The sequence below is a fragment of the Hemicordylus capensis genome, chromosome 1 (genome assembly GCF_027244095.1).
Source record: "Hemicordylus capensis ecotype Gifberg chromosome 1, rHemCap1.1.pri, whole genome shotgun sequence".
Taxonomy (NCBI): domain Eukaryota; kingdom Metazoa; phylum Chordata; class Lepidosauria; order Squamata; family Cordylidae; genus Hemicordylus; species Hemicordylus capensis.
This window is the reverse complement of record NC_069657.1, coordinates 97,619,018-97,640,748: the sequence shown is the minus strand read 5'-3', so window position 1 is coordinate 97,640,748 and position 21,731 is coordinate 97,619,018. Positions and strand designations below refer to the sequence as shown.

General features: G+C 44.4%; 1 protein-coding gene and 1 long non-coding RNA gene across 4 annotated transcripts in view; both read right to left on the bottom strand.

Annotated features, from left to right (window-relative positions):
- Window positions 1–233: 233 nt before the first annotated feature.
- Window positions 234–11,406, bottom strand: LOC128350535 (uncharacterized). The gene is made up of 2 exons (XR_008319350.1): window positions 10,521–11,406; window positions 234–3,986 (listed from the first exon to the last, which is right to left on the bottom strand). It is a non-coding gene; the product is annotated as an uncharacterized LOC128350535 (long non-coding RNA).
- A 3,636-nt stretch (window positions 11,407–15,042) lies between these two features.
- Window positions 15,043–21,731, bottom strand: part of LOC128350516 (actin, alpha skeletal muscle B) — a 40,373-nt gene continuing 33,684 nt past the window's right edge. For all 3 annotated transcript variants that reach the window (XM_053308943.1, XM_053308936.1, XM_053308939.1), the window contains 2 exons: window positions 18,946–19,127; window positions 15,043–16,102 (listed from right to left, as the gene is read on the bottom strand). In XM_053308943.1, the coding sequence (XP_053164918.1) occupies window positions 15,959–16,102; window positions 18,946–19,127 (326 nt within the window). In that variant the 3' untranslated portion in view covers window positions 15,043–15,958. The remainder of the gene's footprint in view (window positions 16,103–18,945; window positions 19,128–21,731) is intronic.

The following is a 21,731-nucleotide window of genomic DNA, read 5'->3' as shown; positions in this document are numbered from 1 at the left end:
GCAATTTAAGTAATCAGTGGGAAGAGGACAACATTCACAAGAAGCTTCAACGGCCTGCTTTTGAATATATTAAAGATTAAATCACACCCCAAAAAGTATGTTACATCTGCTGGGCACACAAGAACATACTACTCTGTATCATGCATAATGGTTGTATAGAATTCATGGTCACAATATGTGGTTATGTTTACAGTGGTGGTGGTTTGTTTTTGTTTTTTTAAGGATTAGACATGTTGAGGTTTTCCATACTGCAATTTATTGCTGCTTCACAACAATCTCCACTGCATAACATTCATACGGGAAACAATAGTTCCCGGCTTTCGCCCGATTAGTCCTCCAATGCATCACATAAGAGTCAGAAAAAAGCTGTACCTACAAATTGTCCTGAAAACGGCAGTCTGGGGTATAACATGAGTGTGCGTGGAAAAGGTCAGTCATGATTTCCTGCTAGTGAGGGGTGTTGTCTTTGGGAGTGTTGCTGGTCCAGGCATGCCCTCAATTCGAGGTGTATCCAGCTACAGAAGTGAGGACTTCACTTCACCTGGATGCCAACTAAAGTTCACTGGAATAACTTGTGCAGGGTAAAATGATTTTATTATCTGCTGCTCCTTGGTGAAGTTTAACATTTTGTTTTTTAATTTTTTGTTTTAATTTCCATGTGAACCGCTTTGGGTATTTTGTTTTTAAAATGGAGAGGCCTGATAGAATAACAATTATCATCATCTTGTTCACTGCCCCTCTCTATGCTAAAATTCACAGTGTGGAGAAGATGTGCAATTTTCCTCTGGGCTTATTACACTGGAAGGTGGAAAAGCAGAAGTACAAGCCATTCATGCATTCACTTTTCACCATTACGTGTAACATGCAGAGATAGTGGCCTATATAATTGTCTAACTTTATCCTCCTAAGCTCATTCACATTGCAACATAAGGTAAAATACCATATGGCTCTTTACTATACTGCTACTCAAGAAGCTGATAAGTGCGGAGAAACCTGAGCTCCAATGCAATTTTCTATTTCTATGTTTTGCTGTACATTTCTCGATATGTTTCTTTGGGACAGCTCAGCGATCGTATGTGGAGAGGGGTAAGTTAACCCACTCTCCCCGCAGACATGCCTGAAGCTCTTCTCACTGATCATGAAAAGAGCTTATTTTGTATAATTAAAAAGGGACTTTTACACACACCAGGCTTTACCATGAGTATACTGGGAGACTCTACTGCAAACTCAAAGTTCTCCCAAAAAACTGAAACAAATAGTGGATTCTTTTACCTTGATATAAATCGGGCTACACACTAACGTGCAGTGAAAAATCTGAATTGTGTGTGAACTACTCCCCGATAACTAGCAGGGACTTTGGGATAAATCTGGCTGATATGTGGATGCACCCCCTCTATTTCGGAGGGGATGCGAGTTATAGGGCTTTAAAAGCACAGTGTGAAAAACTTCAAGGTACAAACCTTCTCACAACTCGTTTGGAAATAAAATGTGTGTGTGTGTGTGTGTGTGTGTGTGTGTATAGTTATTCCTAAGCCTGATTGTATTTGTTTTATGCTGAATTTGCACCACTGCAGACATGCACCCATTCAGCCCAGCTACCTTACAAGACGACTTTTAGCAGAGACTAAGCTCACAAACTTCACAATCCCAAAGTGACTTCACAATCCATTGCTGAGCTTCCCCTTCCCAGTATGTGATCACACTTTTTTCACCATATTGTGCACATAAACTCATTATTTTAGAATAGCATCTAGCCTTTCCCCAACCTTTAATTCCAAAGAATGATGTTTTATAGCGGATCCTCCTTTCCCTCCCTTTTCCTTTCTGACTGTACCCCCCCTCCACTCTCTACAGGATCCCCACTGGGAGAAACTTCTCAACAACGAAACATAAAAAGATTACTAGATAGAATACAACACATCCCTCCCCTTTATAACAAACAAAATTGAATTAATTTTAATTCGGTGACAAAGTCTTGAAGTCTTTTAGGTGTCCATTCAGTTTAACTTGACAATGTGGAGAAGCAGGCTCTGATTCTGTCACACTTAAAACGCTGTCAGGAAGTGGTTCATCTGCCTCATCCTTATCATAAGATGAATGAGTAATGGAGTGGACTGCAGAGCCATATGAGAAGATCTGGTTTGGAAGGATTTAGACAACATCCTGGATTTCAGGAGGTTTGATTTGGAGTACCAAAGAGAGTGATTTGGCACATGAAGAGTATTTTCCACCCTCCTAGCCATCTCTATAACTGTATCCAAGGTAAGTTTGCATTCCAACAGCAGTTTTTCATGCAGTTTGGATTGGTTTGTTTTCATAACAAACTGATCCCTGATAATTTCATTAGTAAAATTGGCAAACTCACAGATTACAATTAAGGTACACAATGCTGTGACATACTGATGGATAGATTCACCAGGCAGTTTGGATGTAGAATAAACCTTGTAACGCTCAGCAATCACAATCTAAGTAGAGTTGAAATGGTTATCTAAGGCTTGAAGAGCAGCTTAATAAGAATAGGCACCCCCTTCCAAGTTGACAGGAAAGGGCAAATGGTTATATATTAGGGCCCAGGCAGTGAAGCAATATAGCCTTATGCTTTGTTGGAGTAAAATTAGGGCTCTGCATGGTGAGGAGGTAATTGCAGAAACAGGACCTCCATTGATTCCAGGGAATAGCGGGTTCTCCTGGGGTGAACAAGAAGAAGGTTGTTGGTGGGATCTGAGCCATGCTGCAATGGGCATCCAGTGAACAACAGAGTCCAGGATTGAGAACAAGAAGTACCTTCAGGGGTTGAACAGGTCAGGGAGCTGGAGAAACAGTCAACAGCAGCAATAGCAGAAAGCAGTTCAGAAATGTAGGCCCGGTAATGCAATGAAACTGGGTTGCAGGAACATTTACAAGCTTTACAGGCTCATACGCATAGCTGGTTCAAAGCCTCATTACCAGATGATTTATAGCTGCTTCTCTCATAAACACAAAATAATCTTATGTAAGATTCGGTATGTACCTGAACTATGGTTTGAAGCACAGTTCAAGGACTTTTAGGGAAATTAGAAAGGGAACTAAGAAAAAGGAGAGCAGGTCTGTGCATGCACGGGCACAATTTGCATGCTGGCTCTGCACGGGTGGTTATTGGGATGTGCATCACCCCAGCAGGAAGCAGAATGGGGTGGCAAAGAACAGGTAAGGACCTGCTCTCTTTTTTCTTAAAGTTCTCTGTCCTTTTTTCCTGAAAGTGCTTCAACCGCAGTTCAGGGACTTCTCTAATCTTATGTAATTTAACTAAGCATGTATTCAGAAACAACTTGAATCTCACTAGGTGACTCTGGGCCAGTCACGTATCTCTCAGCTTAACTTACCTCACAGGGTGGTTGTGAGGATAAACATAACCATGTACACTACTCTGGGCTCCTTGGAGGAAGAGCAGGATAGAAATATCATCATCATCATCATCATCATCATCAATTTTCTCTTTACCCTCCCTTTTCCTTTCTGACTCCACACTAACACACTCCATCCCAACACACACTCTACAGGATCCTCACTGGGAAAAACATCAACAACAAAACATAAAATATTACTAGCTAGAATACAACAGATATACTGTATTAAGAGAAAATGCAAGTTTGTAAAGGGAGAACAGCAGACAAAAATGAAATGGTTTACACACATCCTTCACTGAAGAAGAGGTTTGTCAGCTCAAAAGCTTCTGATTGGTTGGTTCCTTCCTTCCTTCCTTCCTTCTGCACTCAGCATGTACTCAATTCCAATTTCAAAATATATCAGGCCATTAATTTTGAATAGGAGTCATTTGCATTTGGGAATATATTCAAAATATAATCAAGCACCTTCCATAATGAAAATGAAATCAGTTGCAAAATGTAGATTCATATTCTAAGCATAGAGAATTCAAACCTCAGTCCCAGCTGGCTCGATGAATATTGATATCAAACAAGGACTTCTGAATACAGAATATTGTTTTGCTGGAAAGAAAAGAAAAGGAGAGCATTGCAGTTATGTACACGGTGATTCCAGTTTTATTCATGGATGCTGTCCTTAAAGAATCTGCTACTGTCTACATTTTTCCAAAACTATCAACACAGAATGTGGGTAATTTCCTTTAGCAATGTTTTCAAGATATTTATTTGCTCCATGGAGAGCTGTCTGTCTCAGACAGAATGATTCTGAACTGGTGACTTTGGAAAACCATTATGTGGCTGTGTCTCTGTGAAGTAGATGGACGTCCATAGTTTTCTGTCCTGGACATTCTGAAAGACCATTTATCTCTGGGCTATGGGGTGACACCATAGACTCAACACAGTGGCTATTTACTCAGCAATTATGCCCAGCATGAGGAACATACTTATTTTATCTGTATTTCAGGGTGGATTATTTAACTGGTCACATTCAGTTCCCTTTAAATGGCCCTTTTGCGATAGAGGGTGCTTTTATGGCTTGGAAACATGCTGACATGTTTCAGCAAGTGCCTCCCTCCCCCACATTCTAATCCAGCTTTAGCCATGTGAAAGTTGTGGAGTAACGTTTCATAGCATTTGTGACTGAGTGACCCTTACTTTTCTTACCTTCCTCTAAGACATGACTGCTCAACTTCGGCCCACCTGCAGATATTGGCCTACCACTCCCATAATCCCTGGCTATTGGCCACTGTGGCTGGGGATTATGGGAGTTGTAGTCCAAAAACAGCTGAGGACCTAAGTTGAACAGGTCTGCCCTAAGATCTACTTTTCAAGCTTGCTCACTTGCCTGACACATTGGGTACAGGACCGAGAAGCATGGGAGCTTCCCAGGTGTTTGCGGAGCATAGATTGACTGGGGGTTGGGGAATTTTAGCCACATTAAAACTAGGGAAAGGAGTAGGCTAATTTCTGAATGAATTTGAATTGAGTATAGAGAACATTTACGGTATATAGCCCTACTACATGGGCAAAGATCTGGGTTTCTTCCATGGAACTGGCCCTGCAATGGGCAATGGATGCTAATTTATGTGGGAAAGATACAGATTATTGGCTCGGATTCATGTGGCTGGAGGATCACTTAATTGTTTCCTCAGCCATGTGGGAATTAATCACTGGTCAGCAGCTTCCACAAGACGTGGTACCAAGAACATGGAATGATTGCCTTAGTTTTAAGCTGATTATTTGAGGCTTGTAGCTACAGCAAGCAACTACAACATGGAGCTCCCAGAAATTAAGTTGCTGAGCCAGGCGTGCAGACAGAGGAGAAGCTTAAAGAAAACTCCTCACTTCAATTGCACTTCAAGAAAAGATATTTGAGGGTCTGGTTCACACGTACACTTTAACTGCAGTTAAGGCTGCCAGAGTTTATAACTGTACTATGCCCGAATGTGCAAAACCACTGTTGAGGGTCTAAAGTTAACTCCAGTTTTCCCCAACAGGCTCCAATTGTAACCTGAGGTTTTCTTTAAGCTTCACCACCGACCACATTTTGTGCCGCTGAACTGTTACACAAGAAGGCAGATTCACCCATAACCATAGTTAAGCGCCCATTTCCAAATCCCAATCATAGAGGCAGGGGCACAGACCTGCCCAAGGATACGGTTGCTCCCTGCTTTCGGCACTTCTTGCTGGCAGCCGCTTGGAAAAATGGCCACATCCCCTCCTGTCAGTTGTGCAGCTACAAGGACACAAACACACCCCATCTCAGACTGGCCAGCCTGTCAAGCCGCACAGCCGTTTGTGGGCAACAGTCAGGGGTGTCCACAAGCACAGACACCCCAAGTGGCAACACAAGCAGGGCAACCCATCATGGCGCCAGGAGGGATAAGCCAAAAGGCAGACCTAAGCAGGCAAGCTAGAGCAGCCAAGTTCTATTTTTTCACACAGGATGGGGAAGGGAGGATCTAGCCCCTTCCATGGGTGGGAAGATTTGCTCCTATAGTCTTCTTCACGAGAAGATCCATATGTGGATCCGTATGTGAAGAAGAACAATGTGTGAGTTGCAAAGAAGAACTTTATGTGTGTCACAAATGCCAAATAGTACTCATGTTGTACCAGGTGGTGGTCTCAAAGTATGATAAAGAGCACTCCATTACCCCATGGACTGCTCTCGAGAGAGAGAGAGTGGCAGACTAAGGGGAGTGAGGAAGGATGCTCCATGCAGGAAAGCTGTAGGGATGGGCACTTGAGCAAGTGCTTTCATGATCTCCATGACTGCCGCCAAGCTGCTGTCAAACCCTGCAACCTGCCAACCCACCTATCAATGTGGAATTTGCACCCCTACCCACAGCCCCCAATAGGTGACGCAGCTGTCCCAGGGTGGCTGGAACCCAGAGCTCTCTACTCCTGGAAGCAATGCACTTCAGGATCTACATACGCTGCATCGCCGGCCTTAACCTGGAAGTTTCGAATGGCTGGAGGGCTCTGTTCCACAGCCCACTGCCCACACCTTCCATGAGAATGTTTTGTATGGAGGTTCTTTTGACAGGGTCTAAAAGGCAGATTTCCAGAAGGGATCCTGGAGCAGCCAAGTTCTATTTTTCATACAGAAAGGGTGGGGAAGGGGAGCCCAGCCCCTTCCCTGGGTGGTGATGCTTGCTCCCTAAATCTTACTCATGAGAACAACCATCTATGGGGCACTAATGCAAACTGTACGAGGTGGTACTCCCATTGCACAAGGTGGTGCTCTTGTTGCATGCTGGAACTTTAGCCCATTACCCCATGGACCTCTCTCTCACAAGAGTGCAGACTAAGGTGGAAGGGATTCCAGAGCAGCCAAGCTCTATTTTTCACACAGAAAGCGAGGGGAAGGGGGTCCCAGCCCCTCCTCTTTTGGGGGTTCGTGCTCACAGAGGCTAGCTCATGAGCAAGACAGGTCAATAAGGACAGTCTTGGGTCAGCTGAAATCCTTTTTCAAGGAAACTGCCACCCAACCCAGGGTTCAGTGGCCAGGCCTAGGAATGATAGGCCACGGGGACACCCCCGTACAGCTCATGAGATGGAGAGGAGTATTGCAGAACTGATTCAAGAGGGCAATCCATCCCCTTCTCCATCTTCCTCATGAACTCTCATGTCAGGCCATGGGTGCTCTGAATAGAGCAAGGACTTTTTCTGCCTCAAGGCCATGGGGAGTGCTATTCCAGGGAACACATTCCTAGTCCTGGGGACCGTGGGCAGGCTGCCACGATACCGTGCCCCCTTTCTGCCCGCATGTCCATGTGCATGAGTGTAGTCTTTACAACACCCTAGAATGGCCACCCCACTCTCCAGCATTGTCTGGAGAGTGGGTGGTGGGGAGCTTGCCTCTCCTGTCCATCCCTGTACCTGCAGATCTTCATACAGCAGGAGGGTAGACTGGGAATCGAGAGTTCTGAATGGGTGGAAAGGTCCATGCCAGTGTCCAGCCCTCCACCAACACTTTGCACACACCAGGGCAAGGGGAAAGGGGATGTCTAGATACCCTCTGAGTGCTTACAGGTCAGCACAGAGGAAGTCTGTAGGGAGGTTCCAGGGGATCTGCTCTATTTTTTACAAAGAAAGGGTGGTGAAGTGGGCCCAGCCACTTCGGGAGGGAGAGTTTCCACCCCTAGTTACTCATGAGCAAGGCCTTGGTTACCCCTCATCAAAACATGATGATGAGCATGTCCACAAAATGGCCATGGGGATTATGCCTGCTCATGAGAGTGTCCCTCCATGGTTGCTCCTAGTAGAGCTGTGTGTTGGGAAGCAGTGGGCAGAGACTGCTTTCCTGCTCCCAGGGACAACAGTTGAGGTGCCCGGGAAACCAGTTCCCTTGCAGGTGGCCCCTGCAGTTGATCCAGCTGCCCTGGAATTGAGGGAGCAGAGGAGAATGTCCTCTCCCATGATTTGCAGCACCCGCTTAGCTTCATAGCACAGATGAACTGGATGCAGGATCTTTAAAACTGGAGTGAATGCACTGACCCATTGGCCCACTTCATGGCAGTGCGCACAGCCAGGCTATGGCACTTGAGGTGTGTGGATGTCCTCAGAAGTATGTGCAAGGCTTGCACAGGGATTTGGGGAGAGGGCAGTAGGTGTTTTAAAAATATATTTTTCAACAAAGAGAGACGGGAGCCCCACTAGAGTAGGGCCCCCTTGGATTCCCGGGTGGTTATTTGGCTAGTCCGTGGGTGGAGATAATGCCTTAGTGGGCACAGGCATATGCCCAATAGACTGGCCCTCTCATGAGAATGTGAGCCTACTGGGCAGCAAGCTGCTTGCAGCAGCTTAGTGATGGGTCTGGCTGGAGTGCTCTGCTGGGGTCTCCCCTTGTGACATCTTCCCTGTTCATGGTGGGGCAGACACACATACCCCAGCACCCTTTGCCCTGGCCCATCTGCATATCCTGTTCTAGCGAATATGGGTTCTCCCCTCTCTCAAAGAAAGTGGAATCCCATGCCCTCTACCCCCCTGGGAATTGGAGTTTGTGTGGTGCTTTTGGGGTACAGGAGTGGACCCTACTTGGGGGGGCGGTGGTGCCATGACGGGCAGAAGTGGCATGGGCATTGCAGGGCATCTGAAGGGCTTTCCCTTGCCGTGAGCAGGCAGAGCACTCTGAAAATTCACGATCGTGCTCGGCATGCCACACTGGAAATCGTAATCAATCATGGCCGAGCTGACATGGTGATGCTTTACTCACAGTCTGACCACGGAGCTGGCTGGGATCAGGCTGGGAGGCCAAGTGGCAGGGAGAGGCTCCCCTCTTCTTCTACTCCAGTTAGGCTAATGGCGGTTAGCTGCACATCTGTGGCGTGAATAGGAGTTTGGAATTTTAACTCCAGTTAGTGTTAACTGCAGTTAATATGCACATCTGAATGTGGTCAAGTGGGGGACAAATATGGTTTACTAGGTTTGGCAGGGGGAAATTCAGTAGAATGAGGGGGAGACTCCTCATATGCTTAGTGGGGGTGAGAATCTGCATCCACACACTGAGGTAGGGTTTAAAAGCCGACTGAGTTAGTCCTGGCAGTATATCCAAATTGGCCTGGAACACCTGTTCAGATTGACCACAGGACAGGGCCCAGAGAATCATTTCACAGAAGAAAGTTGTTTCTCACTTTACATGGACTCAAGCAGCATTCTTCTTTTCTCTTTTAGCAGAAGCCCTTGGGGATTTTGGAGAAGTGAAGAAGCAGGACACAACTGGTAAACCTACCATAACAGATCAGATGTAAAAAAACTGCCAACTCACCCAACTTGGAGGTGCACTGAAAGCCTAATATATCGGCTCCTTCCATTTTCAGTGTTCTGAAATGCATTTCCTTCCCTTTGTAACTTGATTATCGGTGATATGTTAGTCATTGGCCCCCCAAATACTCTAGAGACTTCCCCTTAAATAGTGCATTACAAATCTGCTGAAAAATTCTGTGTATCAATTTTAATGTATTTATTTGTGAAATAACACATTTGAAAATGAAATTGGCTTAATTCACTGCCTCAATGATATTCCCTTAATTCCCTTAAAGGAATACTGTCTCCATAAGCTTTGTTTTCAAGTACATCTCATGGAAATGTCATTTCTCCATTATATATGGTACAGGAAAAGAGAATTCTAAAAATATCTTTGAGGCTGTTTATTTGCTTTTTTATTGCTCTGAGAGAGTAAATACACCTGGGAGATTTACTTGTGAATGCTAGTTAATGCCATTTTCAAACTTTTATATATTGATTATTTCTTGTTTACACAGTCAGACAGGTGTTGTTATTGTTGTTGTTATTATTATTTCCATTTTATATCCCGCTCTTCTTCCAAGGAGCCCAGAGCGGTGCACTACATACTTAGGTTTCTCCTCACAACAACCCTGTGAAGTAGGTTAGGCTGAGAGAGAAGTGACTGGCCCAGAGTCACCCCGCTAGTTTCATGGCTGAATGGGAATTTGAACTCGGGTTTCCACGGTCCTAGTCCAGCACTCTAACCACTACACCACGACAAAAAAAATATGTTTTTGGACTACTTCAGAATATTTTATTTTGATAGCATAATTTTCCTTTGCTGGGTTTTCCCCTTTCTCTCTCTGCCAGAGTGCTGCTTTCACAAACCATTTGTGACATGCTTATTATGAGAAAAGAATGTTTATAGGAGAGCGTGTCAAATTTCGCATTATACAATATCACCACCTAGGGTCAACTTTGTTATGAAGCAATGTTTCAGGCATCAAACCTGAGAGAGGGCCTAACCCCCCACCCCACCCCACCCCTTTCAAACTCTCTATGTGTGCGACTTCTATTTGACTAAAATTCCAGTCAGAGCAAGAAAGGAGAGCTACAGTTTGACTTCATTTCAGGTGAGAAAATGTCTGCAGCTGATATGGTCATCACTTTATCCATGGTACAACACTATTTCCCCACATAGGTAATAAATAATATAAACTAGTTGACCGGGCGCATAGCATCTGCGCCCCTAGTTCTCCCTGGCTACCCCCCTTCAGCCCCTTCTCCCTAACTCTTCCCCCAGGTGTCTCTAACCACCGCCCACCCTCTCACTTCTCTCCCCCCCTCTCCCCGCTTGTGGTTTCTGACCGGCTTGCTGGCCCGTTTGCTCCTGCTGCCGCTTCCTCACACTGGCGGCGTGCAGTGCCCGCCATGGCTGGTCCCGCCGCCATCCGCCACCCGTCCGCCATTTCCCTGGGCAGCAGCTCAACAGTTTCATGAATCCTGCCGCGCGTGAGCTCCACCGCCTAGCCAATCCGGCGCCTCGGCTTCCCAACCAATCCGGCGCCTCGGCTTCCCAGCCAATCCGCTGGGTTGCCGGGACGCATCCCCACAGAGGCACGTCTACGGGGATTAATAATATAGATGATTCAATAGAAGTTTATCAGTGTGTGCTGGCATACTGTCAGTGACAGTGCAATGTTCGATAGGATATTTTACCCCTTTATTTCCTTTTGAGGTACTTGGCACATGTCCTTTTAAAAGTAACTTCTGAAAATGTGCATCCCAAAGGATTCAGTTTTTTCAGGCATTGGTGCTGACATTAATCAGATATGAATATGTATAGAAGGAATTTTAAAGAAGTGTCATGGCGTTGTTTCAAAAAAATAATAATCATGCAAAAAAGAAAAAGAAAAACCCTCACAAGGAATGGAATTTTAAAATAGCTCAGTGTGATCCTAAGGATGATTATGCTGAAGGAAATCCTAATGAGTGCACTTATGACTACAGTTGTAATCTATTAGCCAGGTGCCAAAAACTGACAATTCACCTCTGAGCACCTGTGTTAGGTGCACAGGGTCTCCAGTGGTGCAACATTACACTGTTACACTGACAGCTCCTGGCAATACTCCTGACATATACTGCAGTGTCACACAGGGTACTTTCTGTAGCACCAATGAGGTCATGCACAATCCTCTCAAAATAATTAACCAAGAACAAGAATGACAAAAATCTCTATCGATGGAAAAACTGATTCACTTCACACCTTTCTTTGTGGGCCCCTTGCCATCCTTGGGATTCCATAAGAATATAAGAGCTAATGCAGATTTTACGTGGACCTTAGCCCTCTTTAGATACTATAAAAGATGGGGGGGCGGGGCAGGCGCTGTAATCATGTACAGTGACCCTCAAGAGCAGAGCTGGAAGTCCTGCCCTAGCACTGACACACTTAAAAAGCCTCACTCCACTACATTGCCCACGCTTACAGTTTTTGTCTCTTCAGACAAACTCTGTCCCAATCCATAACCCAGGCCTACTCAGCTTAAGCCCCCCAGCTGTTTTTGGACTCCAGCTCCCATAATCCCCAGCCACAGTGGCCAATGGCCATGGGAATTGTAGGCCAACATCTGCAGGAAGGCTGAAGCTGAGCAGCCCTGATATCCATCCTCATATCCCACAACTGCTACGTTTAGTCAAGAATCTTTGGTGAGGGACTTTGTCAAAAACCTTTTGCAAGTTGAAGTGTACAATGTGAACTGGATAACCTCTGTGGATAGCAACTGCTTCCGAATTCAAGTCATAGCCCTGGTTCTTACCTTCAAAGCCTTGCGGGGCTTGGCACCTGTTTACCTATAGAATCACCTCTCCCATCCGGTTACATCCCGTCCTGTTAGATATTTCAGATGGCCCTTTTTTCAGATGGCCCTGATTTTTGAGAGGTTTGGAGTTCTAGGACCCGCGAAAGGGCTTTTTCGGTTGCTGCCCCACTTCTTTGGAATTCTCTTCCCCTTCAGATTCATCTAGCCCCCTCTCTACCAGTCTTTAAGTACTTACTGAAGACCTTTCTTTTCCGCCGGGCATTTGCCCTGTAGTTTACTTTATTTCCTTTCTATTATCTATTTTAATTTGTATTTTTAATGTAATTTTGGATTGTAATTTTAATGTTACCTTATTTACATGTCATTGTACACTGCCCGAAGTCTTTGGAGTAGGTGGTATATTAAATGCTTCAAATAAATAAATAAATAAATAAATAAATTCTCAAAGAGCTTTAACAGGTTAGTGGAGACAGAACTTATCTTTGCAGAAACCATGCTTGGTGATTCTCCTTCATTAGGGCTTGTTCTTCTAGGTGTTGAATAATTTCATATTTATTTATGCTTTCTACCAGTTTACCAAGATCAGCTTGCAGCCAGCTTGTAATTTATTTTATTATTTATTTATTTATTTATTAGATGTTTATACCGCCTCACCTAGTTGGCTCTAGGTGGTTCACAAATACAAAAACTGATAAAAAATAAATAACTAATTAAAACAAAATTAACACCAGTTTAAATCATTTCAATACTCACTAAAAAAAAAGAAAAAGATTTTATTGCTCTTTTAAAGGCTGCTAAAACTCTTAAGCCTCTAATATCCATAGGGAGTGCACTCCAGAGCCCAGGAGCAGCTACAGAGAAGGCCTGATCCCAAGTTGCCACCAGAATTTCCTGGATGCCCTGGGAGCACTTTTAAAAACTGCCGTTACATTGTCTACCTTGCAATGCCTACCAACCAATGCAGTTAGTGGCAGCAGGAACTTTGGAATCTAAAGATCTTCCATCTAAAATAGAGGGAGGAGGGAAGGAGGGAGAGAGATAATCCAAACTTATTTGTAAAACATATTGTTAAACAGATTTCACAGTCACAGCATCTTGAATATCTGTATTGTTTAAAAAAATAAAAAATAGTGTTAAGTATAGAGTTAAGCTTCATGGAACAGAAATGTGGTATCTTTTAGGAAAAGATATTACTTAAATGAGTGAGCAAAGACAAGTCTCTAACTCATCTCCCTTCATAATTAAATCAAATCCCAGTACAAGCAGCAGCTTACATGATGCACATGTTACAGAGCTGTAACACTGTGCCCCACGGCTGTTGTGGACTTCTAAGGCAACCCCTACACTGTTGTGAAGTAGTGGCTGCAGAAGCAGCATTTCCGCAGTTGCCCCCCTTCACAATGGCTATGTCACACTGAATGGAAGCCATGGTGTATAATGTCACACATAATGGAATATGTCACACATAATGGAATATGTCACACATAATGTGTGACATAATGTATATGTCACACATAATGGAAGCCATGGTGTAGATGATCTTAACCATGTAATATTCTGTCCCACTGCACAAAGGGATCAGCATTCCTTGGTCTTTCCAGGGAGAAGCACAAATATTGGTTGTCTTACATACCCACAAAATGTTGTAACCGTTTCAGAAGATTACCAAATCCCCCATTTTCACACGTTATTGTCTCTTTAAAGGCTATGTCCTGCTGAAGTACTGGTGTGCACTGTGCACATATCCTAAAATGTACTGTATGCATAAAGAACTTTTCCCCATGCAAAATTAAGACTTCAGCAGCAAGGAAAGGAAAGGAAAGCAGTGTCCTCCTTTACTGCTTTCTTTGGATCACAGAAATAGAGCTGGCGAATGGAAAAAGTGGTATATTGCAGGGAGGCACCAGGTGACCATGGCGGCAAACCATGGAGAGGAGAAGGGGTGAGCAAGGTGGCCTCAGAAGGGAACAAGGCGGGTAGCATGCTGCTGCTACCATTGAAGAGATTGGCTGCCTATAAGAACATGGGCTGCCCATGCCCTCCCTGTGCCACTGGTATATTATCGCCTATGTGGAATAGAATAAGATCTCCTATCTGGAAAGCAAGGACTGAAGGAGAGGATTATCTCAATAAACAGATATGGCGGGAGTGCAGAATTCAGCCCCACCCTTTTCCAAATACATAGTAACTGGCCCTACATCATCAATACAGAGTAACTGGCCCTATCCACCCCCAGCACAGTACTTCCAGTGACTGTTGCTGGTATGTGTCTTATGTTTCTTTTTAGAATGTGAGCCCTCTGGGGACAGGGAGCCATCTTATTTGTTTTATTTCTCTTTGTAAACCGCCCTGAGCCATTTTTGGAAGGGCAGTATAGAAATCGAATTATTATTATTATTATTATTATTAGTAGTAGTAGTAGTAGTAGTAGTAGTAGTAGTAGTAGTAGAGAATAACCAAGATACTAAATAAAGGCATAAAATCAAAAAACACCTTGAATTCCTTGTCAATGCCAATACGTCTTAAACATCATAATGAATAACAAACCATGTTAGCAACCTTTGCATAATCTCAGGTTGCCTAAATCCTCTTGGCTGAAAGAAGGGATGGGCTCGTGCAGTAGGATGTTCACTACAACATAGCTTATTTCACAACAACCACCACCTTTAGGCAATTTATCAAGAGCTGGAGACAACCATTAGCCACAAACTCCAAGAGAAGAACTGCACCAATCAATCACTCATTCTGGATGCATTTTCTTATACCTAACTCAGAAATACAAACGTTCCCATTTATTTCATGCAGCTCACTGTATGTAAACATCATAGCTACAAATATACCACAAAAACAAGTCTTATTTGGCCAATGAGTTTTTGGCATCTAGGCATGAAAAAGACATGTTTTCTTTGTAGATGGCTTCATTTCCATTAACCTGCAAGAGTTTGGGCCCATTACTAAAAGCCCAGAACATTTTCATTTGCTACAAATGTCATCATAAAAGGGCTTATTGTTAATACTCCTAAATTTACCAGAGATATTTTCATAAACAAAATTAAAACAAACTATTCTGCTTGCTTATTCATATCTATTTAATAGATAAACCAGTTGCTATGCAATCAATGCAAGTCACATTAGCATTACATGGTTAATTACACATTCATTAAAACTCCCAATGATAGTATATTTGAATGGATTATTATTTATTCAGCAACCATTACTTTCGCCTAACAAGGACAGTACCAGAAAGTTAATTAAAAGCCACTTAATTGCTCAGAGCACTAAGGAACAAGAAGAGGAAAATAAGCAGAACATTAACCAGATGCTTATAATGACATCTCCAAAATAAAGCCTTATCAAATTCTGGCCTGATATCCTGGTTTGTGAACAAATTGTGGTCTGCACATACCGTAGTGTCTCATATCTGGACAAAACCAGGAAACTGTGATTTGTTGCAAACTATGAAGTGAAGCTTTTTGTTTCCTCTCCTTGTGCACAAAGGGAGGGGAAGGGGAGGAGGAAGCACAAGAGACCAAGGCTTGTGCCTACTGACTATCACACCAACAAGCCATGGTTTGTTATCACAACTGACTTAGGCCATTTTGTGCAATACTGAACAATCTAATTTCAAATGTAGTTACACTGGTTTTCCCATCTGTTACAGAAAACAAAGCTTTATACCTGCTGCCCACCTGGCAGTACTGAGAAGCTTCCTAAGCACATTAACTTCGTAGAAAAGTATTTTGAAGTCATTGTAGGACTAGTGAATTGCATACTTTCTTGCTATTAATTTTGAGGACCTCCGTCATTTGAAAAATTAATTTGAAGTGAATATGAGGCATCCAAAAATGACAATCTACTGAATCAACATAACCTTTTATTGTGCTTTCAGAAAAAGCAGTGGTGGGGGGTGGAGCTTAAAATATGCATTCTCTCCCTAAGGAAATTCTGTGGTGAAATACCATAAGGTAGCGTAAATCATAAGCATGCTCAAAAGCATTTGCGATGCACTATAGAGGGACCAGCTTCTTCATATTCATCTTTGCTGATCCACATCTGCTGGAAGGTTGACAGAGAAGCCAATATGGAACCCCCTATCCAGACAGAATATTTACGTTCTGGAGGTGCAATCATCTAGAAGAAAGGTGGGAAAATGCAGCATAAAGAAGGGAACAAATCACGTGATGATATCTTTAACTTCAGACCCCTGTTTGACCCCATTTTGCTTTCACTCTGGGAAATACAAGAAATGAAATATGTCCACAATCCATAGCTGGGTATCTATATGTTCACAAACCTATGTGCAAATCAGGTCAATTATCCTCTATAATAAAACGCTTGGTGTCCGTCTGTGGACGGACACCAAGCATGTGTCCGTGCCTCCCTGGCCTGTTCTGCGCATGCGCAGAACAGAGCAAGGGAGACACGACCACCGGCACCCGGTGGCCATCTTGGGCGGCCAGAAGCGGCCGCCCCGAAGAAGCCGGGTGAGCGGCGCTGGGGGACACTGGCCGCCGCCGCCTTGGCCAGAGGACACGCCGCGGCGACAAGGGAGAGGCCCCGGGCAGCGGAGGGCCCGGCCGGAGCCGCGGGCGGCGGCGGTGGGCCTGCTGGAGCCGCGGCGGCGGTGGGTGTCGGGCCCGCCGGAGCCCTGGGTGGCCGGCCCGGCCGGAGACACGGGCCGCGGTGGGTGGCGGCCGAAGAAAAGTAAAAGTAAAAATGCTGCCGCCACCGCTGCCGCCGAAGTCCCACCCTCCCTCCCTCCCTCCCTCCCTCCCAACTTCCGAAACCACCTTACCCCTCCCGTGACAGTTGAGAAAAGAAAGACCTAAATTGAAGAGGGAGAGAGGAGCTCGCAAGCAGTGCTCCCCCCTCTGCAAAGGCTCTGCCCGAACTGGCGCTTGGGGCCGAAGAGGCGTCCTTTCCGCCCCAAGCGCCAGTTCGGGCAGAGCCTTTGCAGAGGGAGGAGCACTGCTTGCGAGCTCCTCTCTCCCTCTTCAATTTAGGTCTTTCTTTTCTCAACTGTCACGGGAGGGGTAAGGTGGTTTCGGAAGTTGGGAGCGAGGGAGGGAGGGTGGGACTTCGGCGGCAGCGTCGTCGTCAGTATTTTTAAAAAAAAAACAGTAAAGGGGAGAGGAAAAGGCTAGCGCCCGTTATTATAACGGGCTTCAAAATACTAGTGTGTCAATAAAATCACTTTAATTCTGGTCCTCTGCTTCAAGGCATATATGCATCATGGTTCTATATTGTATTACACACATTTATTTAATGGTTAAGATTTGTAGCCTGCTCCATCCCAAAGGCTCAGGGAGGGCATAATTTAAAAACAGGCATACCTATAAAATGAATCTAGAAAGCTAATGAAGATTCGTTTTGTTAACATGTCTTGAAAGTTGATGTTTTCAGGAGCCAATTTTAGATTCTGTATTTTGGTATGTGCAGATTATGCACAGACCTCAGTATATTCACTATCAATGTTGATATCATGATTATTGATAACTTTCTTTGTATAATGTTCTTTATATACAGTTGAGGAAACTACTGTAATGTGACAATAACATTTTGCATGTGATTGCTATCGTGATGGTAGTTGTTATTTTAAAGGCATGGCGTGTTACAGAGTATCTAAATAAATAATTTGTAGGTGCAAATTGGGAAACTCTTTTAATGTAGAAAAGTCACTTTTCTTGTACCATCACTTACTGAAGTTTTCATTCTTGCCAGCATGGATAAGAGAATGAAATCAGGTTATACACTTGTTTAAACACAGTCCACTGATTCAGAGGTGCCCCTAGGTAATTTTGGAGCCTGGACCTAAAGGCCTTTGGAGCCCTCTCTCTCCCTCACTGCAAGTTAAGTATCATTTTTTTTAACATGTAGGTTCTTGAGGGCACAAACCACACCACCCAGGACAGACTAAAGAGGATTTGGGGTCCCCCGGGGGTGTGGAAGCCCTGGACTTTGGCTCTAAAGTCCAGTAGTAAGAGTGCCTCTGCACAGATTAATCAATTATCTTAACTGACATCCATCATCCAGATTAAAAACAGGAGGAAAGAAGCCATGTGTGTAGTAGGGTGAAGGTGTCCATGAGCCACCTTTCATATCCAGCACAAAATGGATCAAGATTAATACTAACTTCCTGCTAACTTTAGAAGAGCAGGTATTAATCGCTCATTAAAGAACAAATGTTATGTTGTTATACAGTATGTTATGCAAAGACTAATGATAGTTATTTTTCTCTTCCTAAGACTGCTTTGACTGTCTTAGTGAGGATTGTGATTGCACTCTCAGAGGTACAGCTAAGAAAACTCTGGTGGCAGCAGATGGAAAAGGAGGTAGTGTGTAAAGCTTGGTCAGTGAAGTGCCCCACTTGGAGCAGCTACTTAGGTGAATAGGCAGTAGCTGAGGAGATTGTTTCTGATCTATTTTGCCACACTCCCTCTTCTGACTGCATGGCCCTGATCTAAATCTTTTCCTGCCCTCAGTTGCTTTTTAAAAAGGTTGGGGGGAGTTTCAGTCACACCCCTGTCACATCTGATTCGGCCCTGAATAATATGTCATCAAGGTGTTAGGCTTGAGTTTCATAGGGGCAGCTTCACACAACCAGTTGTAAGTACAGGTACTTGCCAAGTAAGTATGAGAGGAACTAGAGATTGTGGGGAGCACACACTCCCATCTGAAGTGTTGTGTGAATCCGCCTATGTAGCCAGTTACCCGCTTTCACTTTATATTCTCCTTTCTCCACCCCACTTGAAACCAGCAACTGAAGTTGGCTTGAAGAAGTCAATAAATCCAAAGGCAGAAATTGGTTTCCGGGTGCACTGACAGCTTTGCACGACTTACCCAACAGGAACATGTGCTCCCTGCAGTCTCTAGTTCATCTCATACCTACTTGGTAAATACTTACAGGCAGTTGTGTGAAGCCACCCATAGTATTTTAGACACCCATAGTATTTTACATTAGATGTAACAATTACCTTAATCTTCATAGTACTGGGAGCCAAAGCTGTAATCTCCTTCTGCATACGGTCACCAATACCAGGGTACATGGTGGTTCCTCCAGAAAGCACATTATTAGCATAAAGATCTTTACGGATGTCAATGTCACATTTCATTATGCTGTTATAGGTTGTTTCATGGACACCAGCAGACTCCATCCCTGGAAGGAAATGAAATTATAAGTATTAGTTGAACAAGTGGTTTCAAGTTGCTTTATTCACTTATTTGGGCCTGCCCAGGCAATAGTCTTTCCAATGTCCCTAGTACACTGGGACAAAAACTCCCAACTTCAAGTGTATGCTGATGGGATCTGAGCTGTTGGTGACTGACAAGGAGAGGGATCTTCGGGTCGTGGTGGACAGCTCGTTGAAAGTGTCAGCTTGATGTGCAGCAGCTGTGAAAAAAGTCAAATCCATGCTAGGGATTATTAGGAAGGGGATTGAAAATAAAACTGCTAATATTATAATGCCCTTATACAAAACTATGGTGCGGCCACACCTGGAGTACTACTGCGTAATAGAATTCTGGTCACCATATATAAAGGACATTGTCGAACTGGAAATGATGCAGAAGAGGGCAACCAAGATAATCAGGGGCCTAGAGCACCTTTCTTATGAGGCAAGGCTACAACACCTGGGGCCTTTTGGTTTAGAAAAAAGACGACTGCGGGGAGACATGATAGAGGTCTATAAAACCATGAATGGTGTGGAGAAAGTGGATAGAGATAAATTCTTCTCCCTCTTACAGAACACTAGAACCAGGGGGTCATCCCATGAAATTGGTTGCCAAGAAATTTAGGTCCAACAAACAGAAGTACTTTTTTACACAATGCATAATCAACTTGTGGAATTCTGTGCCACAAGATGTGGTGTGGCTACAAGTTTGGATGGCTTTAAATTTGGATAACTTCATGGAGGAGAGGTCTATCAACAGCTACTAGTCGGAGGACTATAGGCCATCTCCAGCCTCAGAGGCAGGATGCCTCTGAATACCAATTGCAGGGGAGTAACAGCAGGAGAGAGGGCATGCCCTCAACTCCTGCCTGTAGGCTTCCAGTGGCATCTGGTGGGCCACTGTGTGAAACAGGATGCTGGGCTAGATGGGCCTTGTGCCTGATCCAGCAGGGCTGTTCTTATGTTCACCCGTGATAAAGATGTGAATGTGCTGTGAGCACACATGTCCTTTCTCCCTCCCAGTGTGCCAATAGGGGAACTGAAGGAGGATGCTACATGGAGGAAAGCTGTGGGGATGGACACTCAGGCAAGTGCTTTCCTGGTCTTGGCAACCGCCACCAAACCACTGTCAAAACCTGCACCCTGCCAACCCACTCTGCCATGCTCTCACCCACGGAGAGTGAAGAGGAGGGGGAAGTTGACAACCCTCCAGCAGAGGAAGAGGCACCCGAAGGGGAGAGCTCAATGGTCAGGCTGCAGGAGGCAGCTGAGACAGGCCAAGACAAAGCTTCAGCTCTAGAGGAGCCATCAGAAGCAGAAGAGATAGGGGTGAAAAATCAGACCCTGAGCTGGAAGAGGAACAACCAGTTACCCCTCAAGAGCAAAGGCATGCCAAATGCCAGCAGCAGCTGCAGCCTCTGAGGCAAAGTCAGCATCTTTTTAACAGATGAAATAAATGCTGAATCTCCAACAGCTGGCTGGGGGAGGAGAGCAATTAGCCAAGCACCATAAATGAACCAGCAGACAACATCCAAGCTGCTGGAAAGCAACGCGTTGCTTGGGCTTGTTGCAGACCAGCCTTTGGCTGCTTGGATTTCCCAGCTCCTTGTTTGGACCCTTGAGACCCTGACTCCTGCTACTTGAGACCTGGTTCCTGAGCCAGAAATTGGGCTGCTTCACCCTGCCTTGAGACCTCCCTTAGTAATGTTGTGGACCTTGGGCTCGGGACTCTTGAAATCTGATGAGTGACCTAGGTGCGGGGGAGACAGGGTGAACTTGATCCTCTATAGTGATTTGTTTCTCTTGTGCTTTGTTTCAGATGCAGGAGGATCCCTGAGCTACCAGCTTCTCCAACGGGTGACCTTGGACCAAGCCTCGGACGGATGAGCTCGTGACACACTCACCAATGCAAAGATGTGCACAGTAGCGGCTGGCCCCGCTGGCTGACAAAGGCCATACCTGGGTGACTTGAACATGGGGCTCCCATGATGGGACATTTTATCATATGTGGTGGACATGTAGCAAAGCACAACAAATCTGGGAAAAAATCACTCTAAGATGCAAGAAATTTTAAACATAAATTTCCCTTATTCTCCAGAGTTGTTGGGTTTGTTTTTTTGTTAAATATGACTAAATTCCATATTCCTACCAAGTATACTGAGCTGTCTTTGTGTATGATTACTGCAGCCAGGATCTTATATGCTGCTAAATGGAGACAATAAATAATACCAACTGTAGATGAGTGGTTATTAAAGCTATGGGAATATGCCTCTATGGCTAAGGTTACTGCATACTTACGGAATACTTCAGATGAAACATTTATTTCTCTTTGGGAACCTTTCATAATGTACAGTTTAGCACAGGCTCAACACCTTCATCCAAGATTTGGTTTTTCTTTCTAGAATAGACAGCCAATTAAAGTGTTATCTCTGTGGTGTTGTTTTTTTACAATTCTTGGCAAGGGTGGTTTTGTGTGTGTGTGTTTTGGAAGGTGGAGAACAGAGGGCTGCTGAACCCCTGATTGATGTATGTAATTATGAGATGTGCAAGAGATGTTAACTGTAAAGTTACTTTTATCTTTCTTCTCTTTC